The sequence below is a fragment of the Schistocerca gregaria genome, chromosome 5 (assembly GCF_023897955.1).
Source record: "Schistocerca gregaria isolate iqSchGreg1 chromosome 5, iqSchGreg1.2, whole genome shotgun sequence".
In the NCBI taxonomy this organism is placed as follows: domain Eukaryota; kingdom Metazoa; phylum Arthropoda; class Insecta; order Orthoptera; family Acrididae; genus Schistocerca; species Schistocerca gregaria.
Window position 1 is genome coordinate 287,474,640 of NC_064924.1, and position 21,641 is coordinate 287,496,280.

A 21,641-nucleotide genomic window follows, 5' to 3' on the forward strand; every position below is an offset into this window, starting at 1 on the left:
ATTAGGAGGTGTCTGCTTCGTGCAAAAGGTCTTGAGTTCATATTGATGACAACAAGTAATTCTTCATTACAGACGTTTATTTACAAACAGAACTGACAGACTTCACAGACTCAACAACTGACTCTCAGAGCTAACCGCACTGCATATCCGAACTGGCAACTGACAACTCCTAGGTGTATTAATATCTTTCCAAACAATGAGAGTCTTTGACAATGTTTAGTTTACAATACGATAGCAATTCACGACTTAAAACTAAATTAGACATTTCAGAATTTTAGTACAGATTAAAGTAAGTAAAAGGATCAGTACATATAAATTCTTACAAGCATAATTTCCAAATAGATTTTATAACATTTTCCTACCAGCTTCTGGATAACCTTCACCAGATTTGTACCGATGTTTCCAGAAATATCTTGACATTTGATTCTGGATATTTCTTGAGTGATTTAGAACAACTATTTATATGTAAAATGATTTAAATCGTGTTTCAAAACGTAAATAAATCTTTTTAGCAATATGTCTTGGTACAAATCGTCTTTCAAAATTAGGTTATGAAACAGTTTTCACAAGTTTTCGTATTTTTGCGATCATAATATAGAATTTCTCCATAGAAAGTTCCAGAAGTGTGCATTAAACGTTCATTTACAGACTTTCTCTTTAGCTGGTGAGTTTTTTAAAAGTATCTTGTCCATATTATACGAAATAATTTAGCTCAAAACTGATAATTTATACAATTAATCAGAGCTACAGCAAACAGTGAGTCTTCCTTTTACAAAATGAAATATAATTACAAAATTGAATGAAAATAGGTTACTAACACTAATATATATTTACATTAATTCTATTTTTGTTCTTTCTGTGCAAAATGTCCTAATATTGACACAGTACAATATTTAAACATCACCAAAGTTTCCCTTTACATTTTGCATATCTGTATCGACATCCCCTAAAAGTCTACAGTATCGAATACTTCAATATGTCCCAATATGTCCTGTAATGTTACAAGCTCCAGACTGGATGCTGTTGGTAACATTATAGTGCATATGCAGTGGTGTGCTGTGTGGTGCATTATCAATGTCATAGCAATAATTACTGAGAAAGAGTACCAAGCTCTGCTAATGGAGAGCTGTCATTTCCAGTAGCTTGGAATGAGGAGGGAATAATGAAGTCAGTGGCTTGTAGTTGATGATGAGTTGGAACTTTGCTCCATACAGAAAAACATGAAATTTTTTAATCCCATAAATGACACCCAGCACATCCTTTTCAACCTGTGAACAGTTACTTTGCACTGCTGAAAGTGTCTTCAGTGCATAAGCAATGGGCTGCTTGGTGCTAGCTGGTTTCTGATGCAATAGGCCCACACCAGTATCCCATGTGGTGACATTAAAGGAAGACATCAGAGCAATTCAGAGGAGTGCTGCTAGGTTTGTTATGGGTAAGTTTGATTAGCCAGCAAGTATTATGGACAAGCTTTGTAAACTCAAATGGGAATCCCTGCAGTTATGACAACATTCTTTTTGTGAGGTACTGTTCAGGAAATTTAGAGAATCAGCATTTGAGGCAGACTGGAGAATGATTCTACTGCCACCAGCATAGAATTTGGATAAGGATTACAAAGATATGATGAGGCAAATCAGGGCTCATACAGAGATTATAGATAGTCATTTTTCCCTCACTATATTTGGTAGTGGAACAGGAAAGGAAGAGTCCAGTAGTGGTACATGATACCATCTGCCTTACACCATATGCTGGCTTGCAAAGTCTGTGTGTATATGTAGATGTACTGGGATGCATTGATAGTGCCTATTGATAGTGCATGGACCACACAAATTTGATGCCCTTTTGAGGAAGTCACTTAAGATGGCAGGTGTGTGTGGACTGGGAAATGAACTCAGCATAATAAGAAATCTTGCCCAAAAAAGTCTGGAACTCTTTCAAGTTCTTGGGCACCAGCGTATTGATGATGGTTTTGACATGCTCATCTGTAGGGGTGAGGCCATCTTTGCTAAGCACATGTTCCAAAAACGCACCTGTGGTGCAAACAAATTATGTTTTTCCGATTTTAAATGAAGGCCATTCACCACAAGCACTTGGGAATCTGCCTGCAGAGTTCCCTCTCATGTGGAGCCTATAACCCAGATGTCATCAAAGTAGTTTACATGACAGGGAGTGTCCTTAATCAAATGCTTCAAATATCTCTGATAAATTCCAGAGGCAGATTAATGTCAAATGCCAAAGGGGGTGTTGAGCACTAAGAAATGATGAGAAGTGGTGTCTACATCTACATCTACATCTACATGACTACTCTGCAATTCACATTTAAGTGCTTGGCAGAGGGTTCATCGAACCACAATCATACTATCTCTCTACTATTCCACTCCCGAACAGCGAGCGGGAAAAACGAACACCTAAACCTTTCTGTTCGAGCTCTGATTTCTCTTATTTTATTTTGATGATCATTCCTACCTATGTAGGTTGGGCTCAACAAATTATTTTCGCATTCGGAAGAGAAAGCTGGTGACTGAAATTTCGTAAAAAGGTCTCGCTGCGACGAAAAACGTCTATGCTGTAATGACTTCCATCCCAACTCGTGTATCATATCTGCCACACTCTCTCCCCTATAACGTGATAATACAAAACGAGCTGCCCTTTTTTGCATCCTTTCGATGTCCTCCGTCAATCCCACCTGGTAAGGATCCCACACCGCACAGCAATATTCTAACAGAGGACGAACGAGTGTAGTGTAAGCTGTCTCTTTAGTGGACTTGTTGTATCTTCTAAGTGTCCTTCCAATGAAACGCAACCTTTGGCTCGCCTTCCCGACAATATTATCTATGTGGCCCTTCCAACTGAAGCTGTTCGTAATTTTAACACCCAGGTACTTAGTTGAATTGACAGCCTTGAGAATTGTACTATTTATCGAGTAATCGAATTCCAACGGATTTCTTTTGGAACTCATGTGGATCATCTCACACTTTTCGTTATTTAACGTCAACTGCAACCTGACACACCATACAGCAATCTTTTCTAAATCGCTTTGCAACTGATACTGGTCTTCGGATGACCTTACTAGCATCATCTGCGAACAGTCTAAGAGAACTGCTCAGATTGTCACCCAGGTCATTTATATAGATCAGTAACAGTAGAGGTCCCAGGACGCTTCCCTGGGGAACACCTGATATCACTTCAGTTTTACTCGACGATTTGCCGTCTATTACTACGAACTGCGACCTTCCTGACAGGAAATCATGAATCCAGTCGCACAACTGAGACGATACCCCATAGCTCCGCAGCTTGATTAGAAGTCACTTGTGAGGAACGGTGTCAAAAGCTTTCCGGAAATCTAGAAATACGGAATCAACTTGAGATCCCCTGTCGATAGCGGCCATTACTTCGTGCGAATAAAGAATCGAAACTGAAGGTATGCTTCGCTCAAGTTGACGCATGAAAAATACTGACCTCTGACAATTTCACCATCACCTTCAGATGTGGAAATGAGCTCATGACACACTGCATGTTAACTGTCTGTTTAAAATTGCCACAAAGCACAAGGTGTCAACTGGCTTCTGAATCACCACCAGAGGGGTGGCCCACTGACTATACAAAATATGAGAAACGATGCCAAGTTTCTGTCAACAATGCAAATCAGCATTGAAATTAGGCTGGTGTGACGAAATTTATGTATCGCTGATGGCTTATGAGAGACGTAGGCCTCAAAATCTTCAGTCTGCCCCGGTTTCTCAAACACCTGATCGTATGGCCTTATTGAAGAGTCCAAATCTTGAAGGGAACCAATTGGGACACTAAGTGGACCTTGTGAACTATCTGGAATCCAGAAATCTGACAATAGTGAATTTGCCACTAATAACATAAGTTGCCTTTCCACAGCCTTATAACATTCTGAGACATAGAATAAGCTTCTTGTTATAAAATACTTGTTGATATAATGGTTGTTACAGTGCATGGTAGCCAAAGAGTCTGTATGTGTCTAATTTAATTAGGCTGCCCATTGCCTCCGGGTCTACCTGAAATTCAGTTGGTTGCCCACCCATCACCAATGTTAGCAGAATTTGCTAGGGCATCAGAGACAGTCTTCACACCATGGAAAACACTGGGGCCTCTGATAACCATCTTGCAGCATGCAAACTGTCACAAACTGATGCCAAATGGCCTGTTTCTCAGCATATTCTACACGACATCTAGAGGCAGTTCTGTCTGATATGCACCAAATGATGACTGGGGTAGCACTGCCTCTGTGCCCTTTGAGTGGAAACAGATGCGGAAGGACAGTGATGCTGAAAACCTGAATGACATCGCTCACAAGTGGAGATCATGACTCTTCAACTTATTTGTACCCTCTGAGCTCACCACAGGCAAAGACTGGAAGCACAGTCGACATTATTGCATTAAAACTGTCAACAGAATTGCCACATGGCAGCTGAGCAGATGGCAAGTCACCTGGCCAACCACATGGCCCACCAGGGGTTGTTTACTGCACATATCTACCTTCACCAGTTGCCAGAAAGTACATCTTTTGATGATGCCATAAGTTCAAGTGAACTGTCAATCTGGGCAACTTTAGCTGAAAAAGTGTCGGACAAGGCCAAAGTCCTAGAGGGGGCCTCAGAGTCAGATGCTATACAAACTATTATGTTCCTAATGAGTGAGTCTGCATAAAAGCACGTAAGGCACACCAAAACAAACACTTGCATGAGAGATCTTGTGGGCAGTGATCCAAGGCACGTACAATCTGGGGCACTTCCAGTACTGGTTGAACTGCAGTCATGACCACATGGGTTTGACGCCAAAAGTACTGAGTGAGCAACTGACAGTGGCCCTCAGGGTTAAGACTCTCACATTCAGTAGAGGGCTTCAAATTTTGTATAATTTTGTACAATTCCACACTGCTGGACAGTAACAAGGAGGCTTTACCAGCTGGACTGATGACATGCCTCACCAGCACAAGTAACTCTCCAACCTTTCCATAGATTTATCACAAGCAGCATCAGGATCAGCAGGGGAGAAGGCTTCACGACAGATGCTCAGCCTACCACCAGCACTGTATGAGAGCAGATCAGTTCTGCATTCTGTTTGAGCAGCTTTTGCATCTGCTTCTGCTGCAGTTGTCATTGCTTTTGGAGGCACAACTGTTTCACCAGTATTGCAAAAATGTTGGGTCCATGGTGACCACAAATTAACATTAAACAAAAAAATTAAACATTTCACACATAAGAATGTCCTCTGTTGCCAGTTTTCTACCTCCACTGATGTGACAATGCTGTGGAAACCATCCTATTGGCACAAATGTCATTACTCCCACAGTGTGTGTGCCACACAGAAGTTGCGGAATTCAACCTATGGAGAGGAAAAAACTCGATGTACAGATCAGTCTACTGGCAAGCAGAGAGTCTGAATGCTGTGTAGAGACTGGAATGGAGAGAAGCACAAAATGCAACAAGTGCAAATGAACAAAACAAGTACTGTGTGGAACCAAGAACACGGCACAATGTGAAAGCCAGGTCTGTGTTAATCAATTTCAGTATAAGAACTGACTGACCCGTCCCATTTCCACTGGCAAGCAAACAACTGGATAGCGGTTCTGCCCATACAATGCCCTGTGTGTCTGTCTATTATAGCTATCCACCCCACTCTTGTCTCGAGATCCACACCAGCTCATGTGCAGCCACATGTATGCCTGTTGGAGGGGATACCAAAACTAGCTATAAACAAGCATATAAATTATTTCATAATTGAAATTTCATTAGTAGTTTTTGTTCTGCTGAAAATACTTTTCTTTTGTAATGAAAAAACATGGTAAGTTTTGTAGTTTATTAGTTATTTTGAACCTACGTAATAGAAGGTCTTACACAAACAGTTAAAACAAATTCCCTTGATGTCTCAATAATGATATATGGAGGATTATTTACCGTGGCAGTGTTACTTATTTTGACTCCAGAAAATTTCTTGATAAACTTTTATCCACTAAAAGCATGTTCCTCACTTCATTGTGTGCTTAAGAGCTGATGGGTGTTGTTTCTTTCCTTTGCTTCATCTCTGTGTTGGTCTGAAAGCTTTCATTTTGGCACTTTGGCAGTACCTACTCTAAATCTTTCAATTATTTCTTTTTCTTATGTTATTAATAGAAATATATTATTTGCAACTGTTTGATGTAGACATAGTTGGTGTGTAACCGAATGTGACTAGCATTTGTCTATTCTCATACTTTCAATGTTGGCTAGAACTTTCCTTGTCATATAAAGAGAAACACCTGTATAGACAAATATTTTCTGCACTGCTACTATCACTTGTCATGCTGTATGCTTAAAAATATCACTTCATGTTTGTATCTCCTGTTATAAACAATGTTTTTACCTTGGCTGAAGTAAACAGACGAGATTTGGTTTTATGTATATCAATTAACTCAGTTACTCTTGTAATTTATGGATTTAACAAATTATTTACAATTTACCACATTTACTAGAAGACAAGAACCACAAAATGCCAATCAGATGTTCATCCTACACAGAGAAGATAGATGTATTCTGCTTGGAATTAGACATTAACTGATCAACTAAGGGAGCAATGAAACTAGAAGACACATGAGAAATGAAATGAGCATATGCTCCACCTTGCAAGGATTGTGACTTCAAATTCACAGTTGTTTGAATAATGCAGGGGTACTACATACAGCCTCCGGTATATTGTGTGTGCCTACAATAAGATTCTCTGTTAAAATGGCTTGTACAGAGGCTGCAATGATTCCATCCTAAATTAATAAATATCCTGACAGGTGGCATCTGCATCTTCCCATTTACTTCTGCATTATGGCTGGTTAATAGATTTCTTATACAGTCATCACTTTCCAATCAAAATAATTTGTTGTCTGATAATACCATTCTACATTAAAAACCCAGTAATCTTGGGTACAAAGTTTATTTTTATTACCTGTTACAAAAGTTGAAATAGTATCACTGTTCAACATCCTGCACCATCCCAAATTTTTTTGCTGTATTACTCTGTTTAGCAAATATTATTTTAGTATTCTTATTTTGTTTTGACCTGATTAAGTTAATTGTCACTTCATTTTATGACAGCTTACAATATTGTGTTTTAATACTTATTTTGCCTGTCAAGAATTTCTGATGCTATGTCTTTGTGAACTTGCACAATAACAAAGAGCACAGACACTTTGGCTATTTCAGACCTTCAGCAACTCAAGAGGACATCGCACTGTCAGTGATTCAATACCCATTGTGAAATACGGCAAACCAGATGAAGACATGTACGAAGATGAATTTGGTCCAGCAGTTGTCTTAGGAAGAGGTAAAAACAATCATTTCCACATTTGTAGTATTTACTATTTTTAATACGTACTAGAGGATAAAAAAACAAATCAAATTAATCTTTTGGAAAAAATGATGAATAGTACTGGCTCAAAATTTACATAAAACAACAAAGGTAGAATAGAGCAAGTCAATAAATTTAAATACCATCGACAAACTACTGTATGTGGCAGAATGGACTAGAAATGTTTGAAATGGATGTAAAAGTTATTGAAATGGAAAAAGTTCAAGTTTACAAAAAATATCTACAACAAGAAATACATATTTGGTAAAAATAAAATCAAAACGCTATTGGCCTATCACTGGATTAACCTTAATCAACAGAAACTCCAAGTATGAATATCAACAATGTAGGAAAAAATAGATTACTACTTACCATAAAGATGACACATTAAATTGCAGACAGGCACAATTAAAAGACACTTGCACAAAGCTTTTGGCCACAGCATTCATACACACAAGCAAGTACACCTCACACACATATGACCACCAACTTTGGCAGAAAAAGGAGGCAAGTGGGAAATTATGGGCAAGTGCATTGACGGAGGGTGGCAAACAAAGAGGGTGAGAGTTGAGAGTGGGGAGGAGGTGATAGGACAGAGCGGGTGGAAACTGTTGGATGGAGGGTGTGGTGATAGTATGTTACTATAGATTGAAACCTGGATAATCATAAGTGTGGAGAATGCGTTGTAAAGATACCTCTCACCTGTGCAGTTCAGAAAATCTGGTGGTGGGGGAGAGGATCCAGATGGCTCAGGTAGTTAAGCAGCCACTGAAATCAAGCATGTTATGTTCAGCTATGTGTTGTGCCACAGTGTGGTCTACTTTGCTCTTGGCCAGAGTTTGGCTGTGGCTGTTCATCCTGGTGGACAGATGGTTGGTAGTCTTATCAACATAAAAAAACTGTGCAATGATTGCAGAAGAGCTGGTAAATGTCATAGATGCTTTCACATTTGGTCAAGCCCCTGATAGGGTAGGATAAACAGTGACAGGACTGGAATGGAATCCATTTACAATGAAGCTATCATCTAGTTTAATCCTCTGATTTGATCACTGCTAACTCTAATGCCTATCTCTTGATTTGATAATCAACCACACTGTCTTTGTCTTACTTTTATTTTTTAAAATGAATGTATCATCTTTTGCGGTCTCTTCAACTTTCTTTAGACATCTAATATATACAGTAAATTGCCTGTTTTTGTTTTATTTTAGTTTGTCATGGCATTTACTTTTTCTGGCACTAGAAATTTTTATACCTTGAATTATCCTTTCAAATCTGCTAGATATTTTGTTGCATATGGTTCTAAGCAGAAACGTTTCAATAAACATTTCAAGAAAGCTACTTAGAAATTTCTCATAGTTACCACTGCTTGAATGAGTCCTGTCAATAGATCATTTACCTCCCTTAACTTATTACGAAATATAGTTGCCTTATTCATTTATGTTCCTTTGCATATGGCTTTTGTTAATGAAATTTCTCTGTTACTTTTTGGTACTTATATGAAACATGCAGAGTGTTCAGAAGTTCCTAAATCCAGGCAAAATTAATAAACATTTTCAAACATGTAATTAGTTAAAATGTTATAAATAAAGGACACTGCGCATTTACTGTATTGGGTTCAGTGATGTTTAATTTGAAAACAAAGTGATTTTATTTTTTAATTGAATTTGGATTTATCATTGTTATTAACTATAATATTAATAATGAATTCAGAAAATTTTACAACTTTTTTTCCTTTTTTATTTATTGCAAAATTTGATCAAGGTGCTGAAATCTGACCAGAAGCTCTGATACACAGTAAATAGAAACTGATATGGTGTTTAGGTCCCTTAACTTGACACAACAGCTCTCAGATATACTCTATTCATTCAAATAATCAAAATCATTTCTTATTTCTTGTTTTAAATTGGAATGTAGAAGTGTACGTGAGTCTTCATATGATATCTTTTATTTGCAAAAGCTGTTGGCTGATTCGAAATTTTCAGTTTTATTATGAATTTCAATATTATGTTATTTTATTATCTGTAAACCAATGTTCATTGAGACAAATAAGTTTAGCATTTTGTGTTTGTAATCAATAATTTGTGGCTCATCAACTTTATAACTTTCGTTTGCAAAGTCAGTTCTTGACCATTAATATTCCAGTGCATATTGTAGAGACTTCATTTCTTATTTATGATTTCAAGCATACTTTTTCATAGGTAGTATTTTCATTTTACCATTTTTGTTACTAAACATTGTTAATTTTCCAGGTATCAGCAAACATTGTACTAAGAGTTTTGGATCTTAATCTACTTAAGTGTAAACTGTCTTTATCTAAGCATTTATTCCTCAAGAACTTATTCATATTTATAAGCATTGCACCTAGACTAGGTTGTTCCAGCTCACATGCTTCCTGGTGGGCAGGCAGGGTCCCATGAGGCAGGGTCCCATGGGCACAGGTGGGCAAGTAGCTAATATGTGGGCAGTCAGGCAGCTGTGCTGTAGTGTAAGCAAAAGTACTACAGTGGATGGAAGCCCACAACTGTGAATGGCCAAGTGACTAGCACATGAGCAGAACATGTCCAATAGAGCTGCCTGGAAGGTGGTCTACCCATTCTGCACCAGCCTGTGAGTGAGCCAATGGGTGCTACACAGTGCCAATGCCCCATGGGGCAGCCTAGGAGCAGTTTGCCTTAAGCTCAGTTTTTGTTAATATCACATTTAATTCTCTCTTTACGTTGATGACTGACAGATCTTCTGCAGACAGTGCCTCTCAGTACAATTCTAGATCTTTTGAAGTTTACTGGCATATTGAATTAAGTTATTTGTTGCTCTAACAGTTTCCTCTTTACTCCTGTTTCTATGAGAATTAATACAAATGTGGATGAAGATTCTTTTGTAATACACTGAAGTGCCAAAGAAACCGCTACATGCATGCATATTCAAATACAGAGATATGTAAACAGGCAGAATACGGTGCTGCGGTTGGCAATGCCTATATAAGACAACAAGTGTCTGGCACAGTTGTTAGATTGGCTATTGCTGCTACAATGGCAGGTTATCAAGATTTAAGTGGGTTTGAACATGGTGTTATAGGCAATGCTTGAGCGATGAGACACAGCATCTCCAAAGTAGCGATGAAGCGGGGATTTTCACATACGACCATTTCACGAGTGTACAGTGAATATCAGGAATCCGGTATAACATCAAATCTCTGACATCACAGCAGCCGGTAAAAGATCCTGCAAGAATGGGATCAACAACGACTGTTTACTGAGATGCTGTTTTTGAGAATATTATCATTTATTGCCTAACTGTTCTTACAAAAACCTTTTTTTCATGCTTTAGGTCACAATTCTTTTGCTTCAGGATTGACAATTCTGCTTTTAAAGTGTAACTGTCACCACATAGCACTTTCATATTGTCTTCTTGTGAAATCAAGTCGAAACAAGTTCAGCCTAGGCATGTCCATTTAATATAATCACTAATAACTTTTAAGCGCACTTTTCATGTAGCTTCACACTCAGAATTCCTTTTACATTCACTTTCTGGCACTTTTTACACAGCACACAAATTTCTGTCTTTCACAAGTGTTGTGTCACTACACTTGTTAACATGTGCCTCTGCAGACTGTCATTTTTCTACATTATTTCTTTAAGAAAATTACCTGACTCCAATATTATGCTCCTCTCAAACAATCTTTCTTCTCAGCCAGAAGAAACTTAGTGTAGTTTGTATGCTGTGATGATTGAGGCATTGGAATCATTGGTAAATTAAACCACACACATTTTCAGTAACTTGCCAGCAGCCATAAAGAGCTTAACAACCAATGAAATTCAGTTTAAGAGAAGCCTAAAGGATTTATTGGTGGCCAACTCCGTCTACTCCATTGATGAATTTCTCAGTAGAACAACTGATTTTTATTTTTTATTTGTGTGTGTGTGTGTGTGTGTGTGTGTGTGTGTGTGTGTGTGTGTGTGTAGGAGCTGGCCACCAATAAACTGAACTGAATTTCAAGCAAGTTATTGAAAATGTGTTCCTGAATAATGCACACTTTTTTGTACAAGAGTAAGTAACTTCAAATCCTTGTGAAGATTGTTCTTATTTCTACTATTGATTCCATCAACTGAGCTGTTGGTTTGAAAAAGTGATGTATCTTTAATGACAAATTTCATTAAGGAATAAATATATAGGCAAGCCTACTTCCCTAAACACACCTCTGCAGGATGTTCTTGAGTTCCCACCACATATAACTCTTAATGCACATTTTTGTTCCCGGGAAACTTTCACTTGGCTTAATGAATTACCCCAAAAATAATTCTGTATGATATTATGGAGTGAAATTAAGCATAGTATGCCAGCTTTTCCATTTTTATGTTCCCTATGTCTGACAGAATTCGCATTAGAAATAGAGATTTGTTTAGACAGTTCAGCAGTTCTGTGGTGTGCTCCTCCCAGCTGAATTTATTATCAAGCTGTAATCCCAAGAATTTAATACTGTCTACTTCTTCTATCTGCTTGTCATCATATGTTAGGCATATACACATGGGACACCCCTTACAAGTTCTGAATTGCGTGTATTTTTTTTTTTTTAAGTTTTGTGAAAAGAATTGGCTAGGAACCAGTGATCAATGTCCACAAATATTTTAGTAGCCAATCTTTCTAAGACTACACTTGATTTACTATTTATTGCAATGTTTGTATCACTGGCAAACAAAACAAACTTGGCATCTGGTAATGTTACTGATGAAAGGTCGTTGACATAAACAAGAAAAAGTAAGGTTCCTAAGATGGAACTTTGTGGGACCCCACATGTAATTAGTTCCCATGCCTGATAGCTTAATACATGTCTGTTTCCTAATAACACCCTTTGTTTCCTGTCAGAGAGATAAGATTTGAACCATTTTACAGCATTTCCTGTTACACCATAATATTTTCATTTACTTAAAATTTGACACTATTTCTTTATCTCCCTTCTTAAACAGTGGCTTAAGTACAGGATATTTCAAACATTCAAGGAATATTCCACTGATAAACAACTGGTTACAGAGATAGCTTAATATGTTACTTAACTGAGAATCACATTCTGTAATTAACTTTGTTGATATTTCATGATCAAACAGCTGCACATATATTTGTTACAGTGTGAGTCCTGATACAAAATAATTAAATATAATAAAGTAAAAGAATGAATGCTGACAAATTTGAAATTGATAATGATTTCATTAATAAAAATATCCTAAAATAAAATAGTTACCAGTTAACATTTCAAGAAACTGTACTGCCTTTGCATTGACATTCATGGTGTTCAACCATATCTACAGTGGATTAAATTAAGCAGGATTATAGTTTGTTTCATGTTCTTACTGATCTTCCATATATTTAAAAGTTAGCCGGCCGCTGTGGCCGACCGGTTCTAGGCACTTCAGTCCGGAACAGCGCTGCTGCTACGGTCACAGGTTCGAATCCAGCCTCGGGCATGGATGTGTGTGATGTCCTTATGTTTGTTAGGTTTAAGGAGTTCTAAGTTCTAGGGGACTGATGACCTCAGATGTTAAGTCCCAAAGTGCTTAGAGAAATTTGAACCATTTCTAAGTTACTTCATTGTACTCTAACCTGTGAAATATTTAAAAAAAAATATTTCTGTGGTGGTTCACAGCTTCAATGTGTTTTGTGAATGAAAACATGGTCAAGGTACGCTGCATTATTATTCTTTTATCTATATGATTGGCCAATTTTGACATTTGGTCTTTTTAAAGCATGTATCTTAGGTTTCCAGCATATTTTACATTAAAATATATAACTGGTACATATCGAGAGGAATACCTCTTGCTTCTGTGCATATGCACCACAAAAACGATATACTATTGTACCTGGTTACGTCTATTGATTTGTGTGTTCATTCCTTAGAGGTAACTCCTCTTTCTCATGAGTATGAATTGTGTGTGATATTGTAACTGTTTTCCATTTAACTGATATTTGTGAAGATAGGGTTCCTTTGTTAATATTGTAAAACTTGTTACAGGAAGTGCTGAAAACCTTAAGTTTGACTGGATGATAACTGAGTGGTCCAAATGTTCACAGACATGTGGAGGTGGTGGCTTTCAGGTAACTGGAAAACAAGCACACCATATTTATGTAGGTATAAAGTAGTATGCTGTGGCATAAATAGTGAAGTGGTTACCAACCTGGTAGTAGGTGTTTAACTAGGTAGTAGGTATTATCTAGGTATTGTTCTGCTGGATATTATTTGCCCTTGCAACCTTCGAACTGACTTACCCAGCCAGTTATGGAGATCTACAGTGACTCCAAATTATGGTGCAACTCAAAATTTTTTTATGTATATAAATTATTGCTAGACAAAGTCGTAAGTTATGGAAACAATATTAGGGTCAAACAGGGACTGAACCTCAGACCTTTGAATTTGTAATCTGACACCCACTGAGCTGCCATATCACACCAGTTGGCCAATACTATAAACAAATAATCTGGATTTTTGAAAATCAAACCTTTTTGCTTCAGAGAATATATAATAATTAAATATGGAGGCTAATTAGCAGTAAGCTAAAGAAAGGATAAATAAGAGACACAACCATGTACTAGACAAACTGTACCAAGAAGCCAATATAGCAGAAATCATAAGATGTAAGTGACTACAGCGGGCTGGACATTGGTTCAGATGGAACATGACAGATGTTCACAGGAGCTCCAGGATTGCAGCATGACAGGTAGGAGACCCCTGGGAGGATGAATGGCAGATGACAGTGATGGATGAAAGACAATGGAAAAGAAACTTTTAGCAGAGCATGATCCATTGAGCCAGATGGCATAAAAGAAAAAGTAAGATATCTGTACATGGCACAGTAATTTGAGTAACAGAGAAATATGATGACATGCTAGAATGTACCACAGTGAAAAAACTATAGCGTAAGATCAGTTACAATACAAGAGAAAGGAAGATCTTAGACGACAAATGACTGATTACATTTTGAAGCTAAACTGAACAGATTCTTTCTGTTTTATTTGACAGTAGGTGCAAGTGTAGAATAAGGATTTCCATGGATAACCAAATGCTCTGAAACACTGAAATCATATAAAAATTTTAGTTGTAGTATAAACTTGATGTACAACTTGTTGTACCTTGTACCTTGGAGATGCTATGTCCATCGATCGTGTGACAACTATAACACAACGTTCAAACTCACTTAAATCTTGAAAACCTGCCATTGTACCAGTAAGCATAGTGAACATACTGTCTTTCATTATTTGGTATTTTTTAATTAAATTAATTGCCTTTTTGTTACAAACAATACAGTTGTTACAATTGCTTAAGTTAGTAACTGAAATTAAATTTTAAAGACATGGTAGTTTTGCACATTCATAAAATTCAGTCTTTGATATGTTAGAGCTTTGTATCTGCTTGTTGGTGGTAACAAGCTATTGAAGTGTTAATTTCGAGGTTATTCACTCATAAATGTTTTAATATTTGTTGGCATGGGAATCTTCATTTTTAAAAGGTTTTTCCCACAGTTTTTTTTTTAAATGTGGAATCTATTTGGGACATCAAAATATGATGTGAGTCAGATCTACTTCATTTTCTGGATGTTCGCTACATGTGGAAGCGACTGTCTTTCCAATCCTGTAGAGATATGCAGGGAAACATGCATATCCCAACTTCATTCTAATAATTGACGTTACATATTTTCTTAGATTTTTATGGCTGTACAGGTTTTATTAGTATATTACATTGTACTGAAGTGAGTGAAAAGCCATTTTGCTGCTGTGATATTTGCCACTGAGTTTCCTATTGATCATAAACCTCTGTTTTTGATACGTAGAGAAAATCATAACATGGAAGCTGTGTAAGTACTGAGTCCCCTTCTTTGATACTTTCTTTAGAAAGACCATATACTATTTGATTATGCCAAATATGTGAATGTCCATTTTCCCAAATGAGATTAATGAATTTATTTTGCTCTCAATCTCATTTCATGATACAGACCTACCTTTTGCTGGTGACAAAATATTTCTTTGATAAAAGTCAGATTTCCATAAGTGTACCCTTTTATCAGGAGAAACAAAACTGGTGTTCTGTGGATCAGAGCATGGAATGCCAGATCCCTTAATTGGGCAGGTAGGTTAGAAAATATAAAAAGGGAAATGGATAGATTAAAGTTTGGTATAGTGGGAATTAGTGAAATTCGGTGGCAGGAGGACCAAGACTTCTGGTCAGGTAAATAGAAGGTTATAAATACAAAATCAAATAGATCTAATGCAGGAGTAGGTTTAATAACGAATAAAAAAATAGGAGTGTGGGTAAGCTATTACGAACAGCATAGTGAATGCTTTATTGTAGCCAAGATAGACACAAAGCCCATGCCAACCACAGTAGTACAAGTATACGTGCCAACTAGTTCCACAGACGATGAAGAGATTGAAGAAATGTATGATGAGATAAAAGAAATTATTCATATAGTGAAAGGAGACAAAAATTTAATAGTCATGGGGGACTGGAATTCGATAACAGGAAACAGGAAGAGAAGGAAATACAGTAGGTGAATATGGAACAGGGTTAAGGAATGAAAGAGAAAGCCGCCTCTTAGAATTGTGCACAGAGCATAAATTAATCATAGCTAACACTTGGTTTAAGAATCGTGAATGAATGCTGTATACGTGGAAGAGGCCTGGAGATACTGGAAATTTTCAGATAGATTATACAGGGTGAATCACCTAACATTACCACTGGAAACACCTTTCAAACCACAAGAAACGCTGAATAACCAATTCCGCAGACCAAAAGTGAGGAGAGAGGCTGTTGTAATTAGTTAATACAAACCACTGACTAATGCACAGAAGTCTGATTTTCAACAAATACTTATGTTTTTCTAAATGGAAACCTGTTATTATTTTTAGCACAACTTAAAATATAACAAATACTTAACAAACCCATCACAGGAGAAGCAGGTGCAGTTGGTGTGTTAGCTGCTGTTGCCGTGAACCCACACATGACTTCATGTGATATTGCTAGAGGCAGTGCAATGAATCAAAGTAGTGTAATGTGCATACTTTATCATCACAAATTTCACCCCTATCATGTGTCACTGCATCAGCAATTACATGGAGATGATTTTAATACTCGAATGATTTTCTGTCAATGGGCATTAACAGAGAATGCATTGCAGTTCTGTCTGTTTACCGATGGAGCAGGTTTCACAAATCATGGTGTAGTGAATTTATGAAACATGTGTTACTGGTCTGTGGACAATCCTCGCTGGCTTTGACAGGTAGAGCGACAGTGACCCTGTAAGGTAAATGTATGGTGCAGAGTAATTGGCGACCATCTCATTGGTCCTCACTTCACTGAAGGCATTCAAACAGATGGAAAATACATTGAGTTTCTACAAAACAATCTGCCAGAATTGCTAGAAAATGTCCTGCTGGAAACGTGTAGACATATGTGGTATCAACATGATGGTGCTCCTGCACATTCTGCAATAACACTAGGCTGACCCTTGACAGCATCTTCAATGGGTATTTCACAGGATGTGGCAGACGCATACCGTATTTACTCGAATCTAAGCTGCACCTGAAAAATTAGACTCGAAAGCAAGGAAAAAAAATTTTCCCGAATCTAACCCGCACCTGAAATTTGAGACTTGAAATTCAAGGGCAGAGCAAAGTTTTAGGCCGCACCTCCAAATCAAAACAAAGTTGGTCCATTGTAATATGAGACACAATTTAGGTTGAGTGAATGATGATACAGCTATTTTAGTTTGGTTCGAGTCATAAGCTTAGCATTAAGCTTTACGAGGTAGCCATTGCTATGCATCAGGCGCTCCATCCATTTTTATATGGGTACCCTTCCTTTTTCACGTGAATTGATTGCTTATTTTTCTTTGATCTGACAAGTGCTGTTCTCTTTGTTATAGGTGTTTACGTCACTCTAAGCTGAAAATGCATTACTGTACTGTGTCATGGATTGTTTGTCGCATTCTGATAATAAGTGTTTACGACCTGTCACCGCTCGCAGCATGGCTTGCTTTTGTGTGCGCTACCGCTGCTGGCAATAAAAGAAAAAAAAAAGATAAAGAGAGAGAGAGAGAGAGGGAGAGAGGGAGGGATCGTCTCATTAGCGAAACAATGGCAAGAGACTGCTATTTGTTGTTACTTACACTGCTGCTTTCTTTGATAATGATCAACAAGAACCAAATAATAGACTGCATGTGATAGAAGATGTTCTGAACGAGAGTTTGGTGAAACTTTTTCTCCATTTGAAAATCTTTGGAGACACCTCTTTAGTACATTACATTCTGCGCAGAAATTAGAGTCACCTTAGATTTAAAAATCTATTCAATTGCTGTGCTTCATTTCTGACTGTATCACTATTAGGCATAAGAATAATATGAATATAGACATGACATGATGGCATGATGACAGAACATAGAGTTAGCCATATTGACAAACATCCCAAATAGTCTTGCCAGCCGGCCGGTGTGGCCGAGCAGTTCTAGACGCTTCAGTCAGGCACCGCGCGATCACTATGGTCGCAGGTTAGAATCCTGCCTCGGACATGGATGTGTGTGATGTCCTTAGGTTAGTTAGGTTTAAGTAGTTCTAAGTTCTAGGGGACTGATGACCTCAGATGTTAAGTGCTCAGAGCCAATCTTGCCAGTCGCATTTTCGTAGTGCATTGAAATGCTGCTACATTCGAAGATGAACAATATGGAATTTCTATTTACTTCATTGGATAATGTATGAAAATGCAGTGGTCAAAACTTGGGGCGGAGAAAAATAGCTCGTCTTCCACCTTTTTTTTGTTCATTTTTATATTTAGTTACTGACGCAGAGGTTTTGGCACCAGTATTTATCTTTGTGCCTGCAAAGCATGCCTGTGTAGCGCTACATATATTCAATGGCAGAAGTTAGTTGTGGCGGCACCTACCAACATTTTTCAGAACTTCCGCTTACTTTGCACTTGATTCTAAGCTGCAGACAGTTTTTTGGATTATAAAAACCAGAAAAAAACTGCGGCTTAAATTCCCATAAATACAGTAAATTGGCCAGCCTTTTCTCCTGATCTTATGCCTTTAGATTTCTTTCTGTGGAGTATGTGAAAGGGTAACTTGAACCATGATGTGCATACAACCCCAGAGGATATGAAACATGAGGTGGCCTGTGGCAACATTACACCAGATGTACTGCATCCTGTAAGACATTCATTACATGGTAGACTGCAAATGTGTGCAGCAAATGATGGGCACCACTTTGAACATTTACTGGCCTGAAATGTCAGGACACACTATTTTACATTCTGTAACTGAAAACAAAAAACAAATTTGTAAATTTAACTAAAAAATCAATGACGTACAGTATTCTTCCGTCCCCCATGAACCATGGACCTTGCCGTTGGTGGGGAGGCTTGCGTGCCTCAGCGATACAGATGGCCGTACCGTAGGTGCAACCACAACGGAGGGGTATCTGTTGAGAGGCCAGACAAACGTGTGGTTCCTGAAGAGGGGCAGCAGCCTTTTCAGTAGTTGCAGGGGCAACAGTCTGGATGATTGACTGATCTGGCCTTGCAACATTAACCAAAACGGCCTTGCTGTGCTGGTACTGCGAACGGCTGAAAGCAAGGGGAAACTACAGCCGTAATTTTTCCCGAGGACATGCAGCTTTACTGTATGATTAAATGATGATGGCATCCTCTTGGGTAAAATATTCTGGAGGTAAAATAGTCCCCCATTCGGATCTCCGGGCGGGGACTACTCAGGAGGATGTCGTTATCAGGAGAAAGAAAACTGGCGTTCTACGGATCGGAGCGTGGAATGTCAGATCCCTTAATCGGGCAGGTAGGTTAGAAAATTTAAAAAGGGAAATGGATAGGTTAAAGTTAGATATAGTGGGAATTAGTGAAGTTCGGTGGCAGGAGGAACAAGACTTCTGGTCAGGTGACTACAGGGTTATAAACACAAAATCAAATAGGGGTAATGCAGGAGTAGGTTTAATAATGAATAGGAAAATAGGAATGCGGGTAAGCTACTACAAACAGCATAGTGAACGCATTATTGTGGCCAAGATAGATACGAAGCCCACACCTACTACAGTAGTACAAGTTTATATGCCAACTAGCTCTGCAGATGATGAAGAAATTGAAGAAATGTACGATGAAATAAAAGAAATTATTCAGATAGTGAAGGGAGACGAAAATTTAATAGTAATGGGTGACTGGAATTCGAGTGAAGGAAAAGGGAGAGAAGGAAACATAATAGGTGAATATGGATTGGGGCTAAGAAATAAAAGAGGAAGCCGCCTAGTAGAATTTTGCACAGAGCACAACTTAATCATAGCTAACACTTGGTTTAAGAATCATGAAAGAAGGTTGTATACGTGGAAGAACCCTGGAGATACTAAAAGGTATCAGATAGATTATATAATGGTAAGACAGAGATTTAGGAACCAGGTTTTAAATTGTAAGACATTTTCAGGGGCAGATGTGGACTCTGACCACAATCTATTGGTTATGACCTGTAGATTAAAACTGAAGAAACTGCAAAAATGTGGGAAATTAAGGAGATGGGACCTGGATAAACTGAAAGAACCAGAGGTTGTACAGAGTTTCAGGGAGAGCATAAGGGAACAATTGACAGGAATAGGGGAAAGAAATACAGTAGAAGAAGAATGGGTAGCTCTGAGGGATGTAGTAGTGAAGGCAGCAGAGGATAAAGTAGGTACAAAGACGAGGGCTGCTAGAAATCCTTGGGTAACAGAAGAAATATTGAATTTAACTGATGAAAGGAGAAAATATAAAAATGCAGTAAATGAAGCAGGCAAAAAGGAATACAAACGTCTCAAAAATGAGATCGACAGGAAGTGCAAAATGGCTAAACAGGGATGGCTAGAGGACAAATGTAAGGATGTAGAAGTTTATCTCACTAGGGGTAAGATAGATACAGCCTACAGGAAAATTAAAGAGACCTTTGGAGAGAAGAGAACCATGTGTATGAATATCAAGAGCTCAGATGGCAGCCCAGTTCTAAGCAAAGAAGGGAAGGCAGAAAGGTGGAAGGAGTATATATAAGGTTTATACAAGGGTGATGTACTTGAGGACAATATTATGGAAATGGAAGAGGATGTAGATGAAGACGAAATGGGAGATACGATACTGCGTGAAGAGTTTGACAGAGCACTGAAAGACCTGAGTCGAAACAAGGCCCCCGGAGTAGACAACATCCCATTAGAACGGCCTTGGGAGAGCCAGTCATGACAAAACTCTACCAGCTGGTGAGCAAGATATATGAGACAGGCGAAATACCCTCAGACTTCAAGAAGAATATAATAATTCCAATCCCAAAGAAAGCAGGTGTTGACAGATGTGAAAATTACCGAACTATCAGTTTAATAAGTCACAGCTGCAAAATACTAACGCGAATTCTTTACAGACGAATGGAAAAACTGGTAGATGCGGACCTCGGGGAGGATCAGTTTGGATTCCGTCGAAATGTTGGAACACGTGAGGCAATACTGACCTTACGACTTATCTTAGAAGAAAGATTAAGAAAAGGCAAACCTACGTTTCTAGCATTTGTAGACTTAGAGAAAGCTTTTGACAATGTTGACTGGAATACTCTTTTTAAAATTCTAAAGGTGGCGGGGGTAAAATACAGGGAGCGAAAGGCTATTTATAATTTGTACAGAAACCAGATGGCAGTCATAAGAGTCGAGGGGCATGAAAGGGAAGCAGTGGTTGGGAAAGGAGTGAGACAGGGTTGTAGCCTCTCCCCGATGTTATTCAATCTGTATATTGAGCAAGCAGTAAAGGAAACAAAAGAAAAATTTGGAGTAGGTATTAAAATTCATGGAGACGAAGTAAAAACTTTGAGGTTCGCCGATGACATTGTAATTCTGTCAGAGACGGCAAAGGACTTGGAAGAGCAGTTGAACAGAATGGACAGTGTCTTGAAAGGAGGATATAAGATGAACATTAACAAAAGCAAAACGAGGATAATGGAATGTAGTCAAATGAAATCGGGTGATGCTGAGGGAATTAGACTAGGAAATGAGACACTTAAAGCAGTAAAGGAGTTTTGCTATTTAGGAAGTAAAATAACTGATGATGGTCGAAGTAGAGAGGATATAAAATGTAGACTGGCAATGGCAAGGAAAGCGTTTCTGAAGAAGAGAAATTTGTTAACATCGAATATAGATTTATGTATCAGGAAGTCGTTTCTGAAAGTATTTGTTTGGAGTGTAGCCATGTATGGAAGTGAAACATGGACGATAACTAGTTTGGACAAGAAGAGAATAGAAGCTTTCGA

At 38.1% G+C, this 21,641-nt stretch overlaps 1 protein-coding gene across 13 annotated transcripts in view; it reads left to right on the top strand.

Moving 5' to 3' along the window:
• The window catches only part of LOC126272639 (protein madd-4), a 1,706,630-nt gene that overhangs the window by 1,623,468 nt on the left and 61,521 nt on the right, over positions 1-21,641 (top strand). For 7 of the 13 annotated variants that reach the window (XM_049975622.1, XM_049975618.1, XM_049975624.1 and 4 more), the window contains 2 exons: positions 7,203-7,323; positions 13,352-13,434. In XM_049975622.1, the coding sequence (XP_049831579.1) occupies positions 7,203-7,323; positions 13,352-13,434 (204 nt within the window). Of the gene's footprint in view, positions 1-7,184; positions 7,324-13,351; positions 13,435-21,641 lie in introns of all 13 variants that reach the window. The other 6 variants (XM_049975626.1, XM_049975621.1, XM_049975620.1 and 3 more) reach the window with 1 other exon arrangement.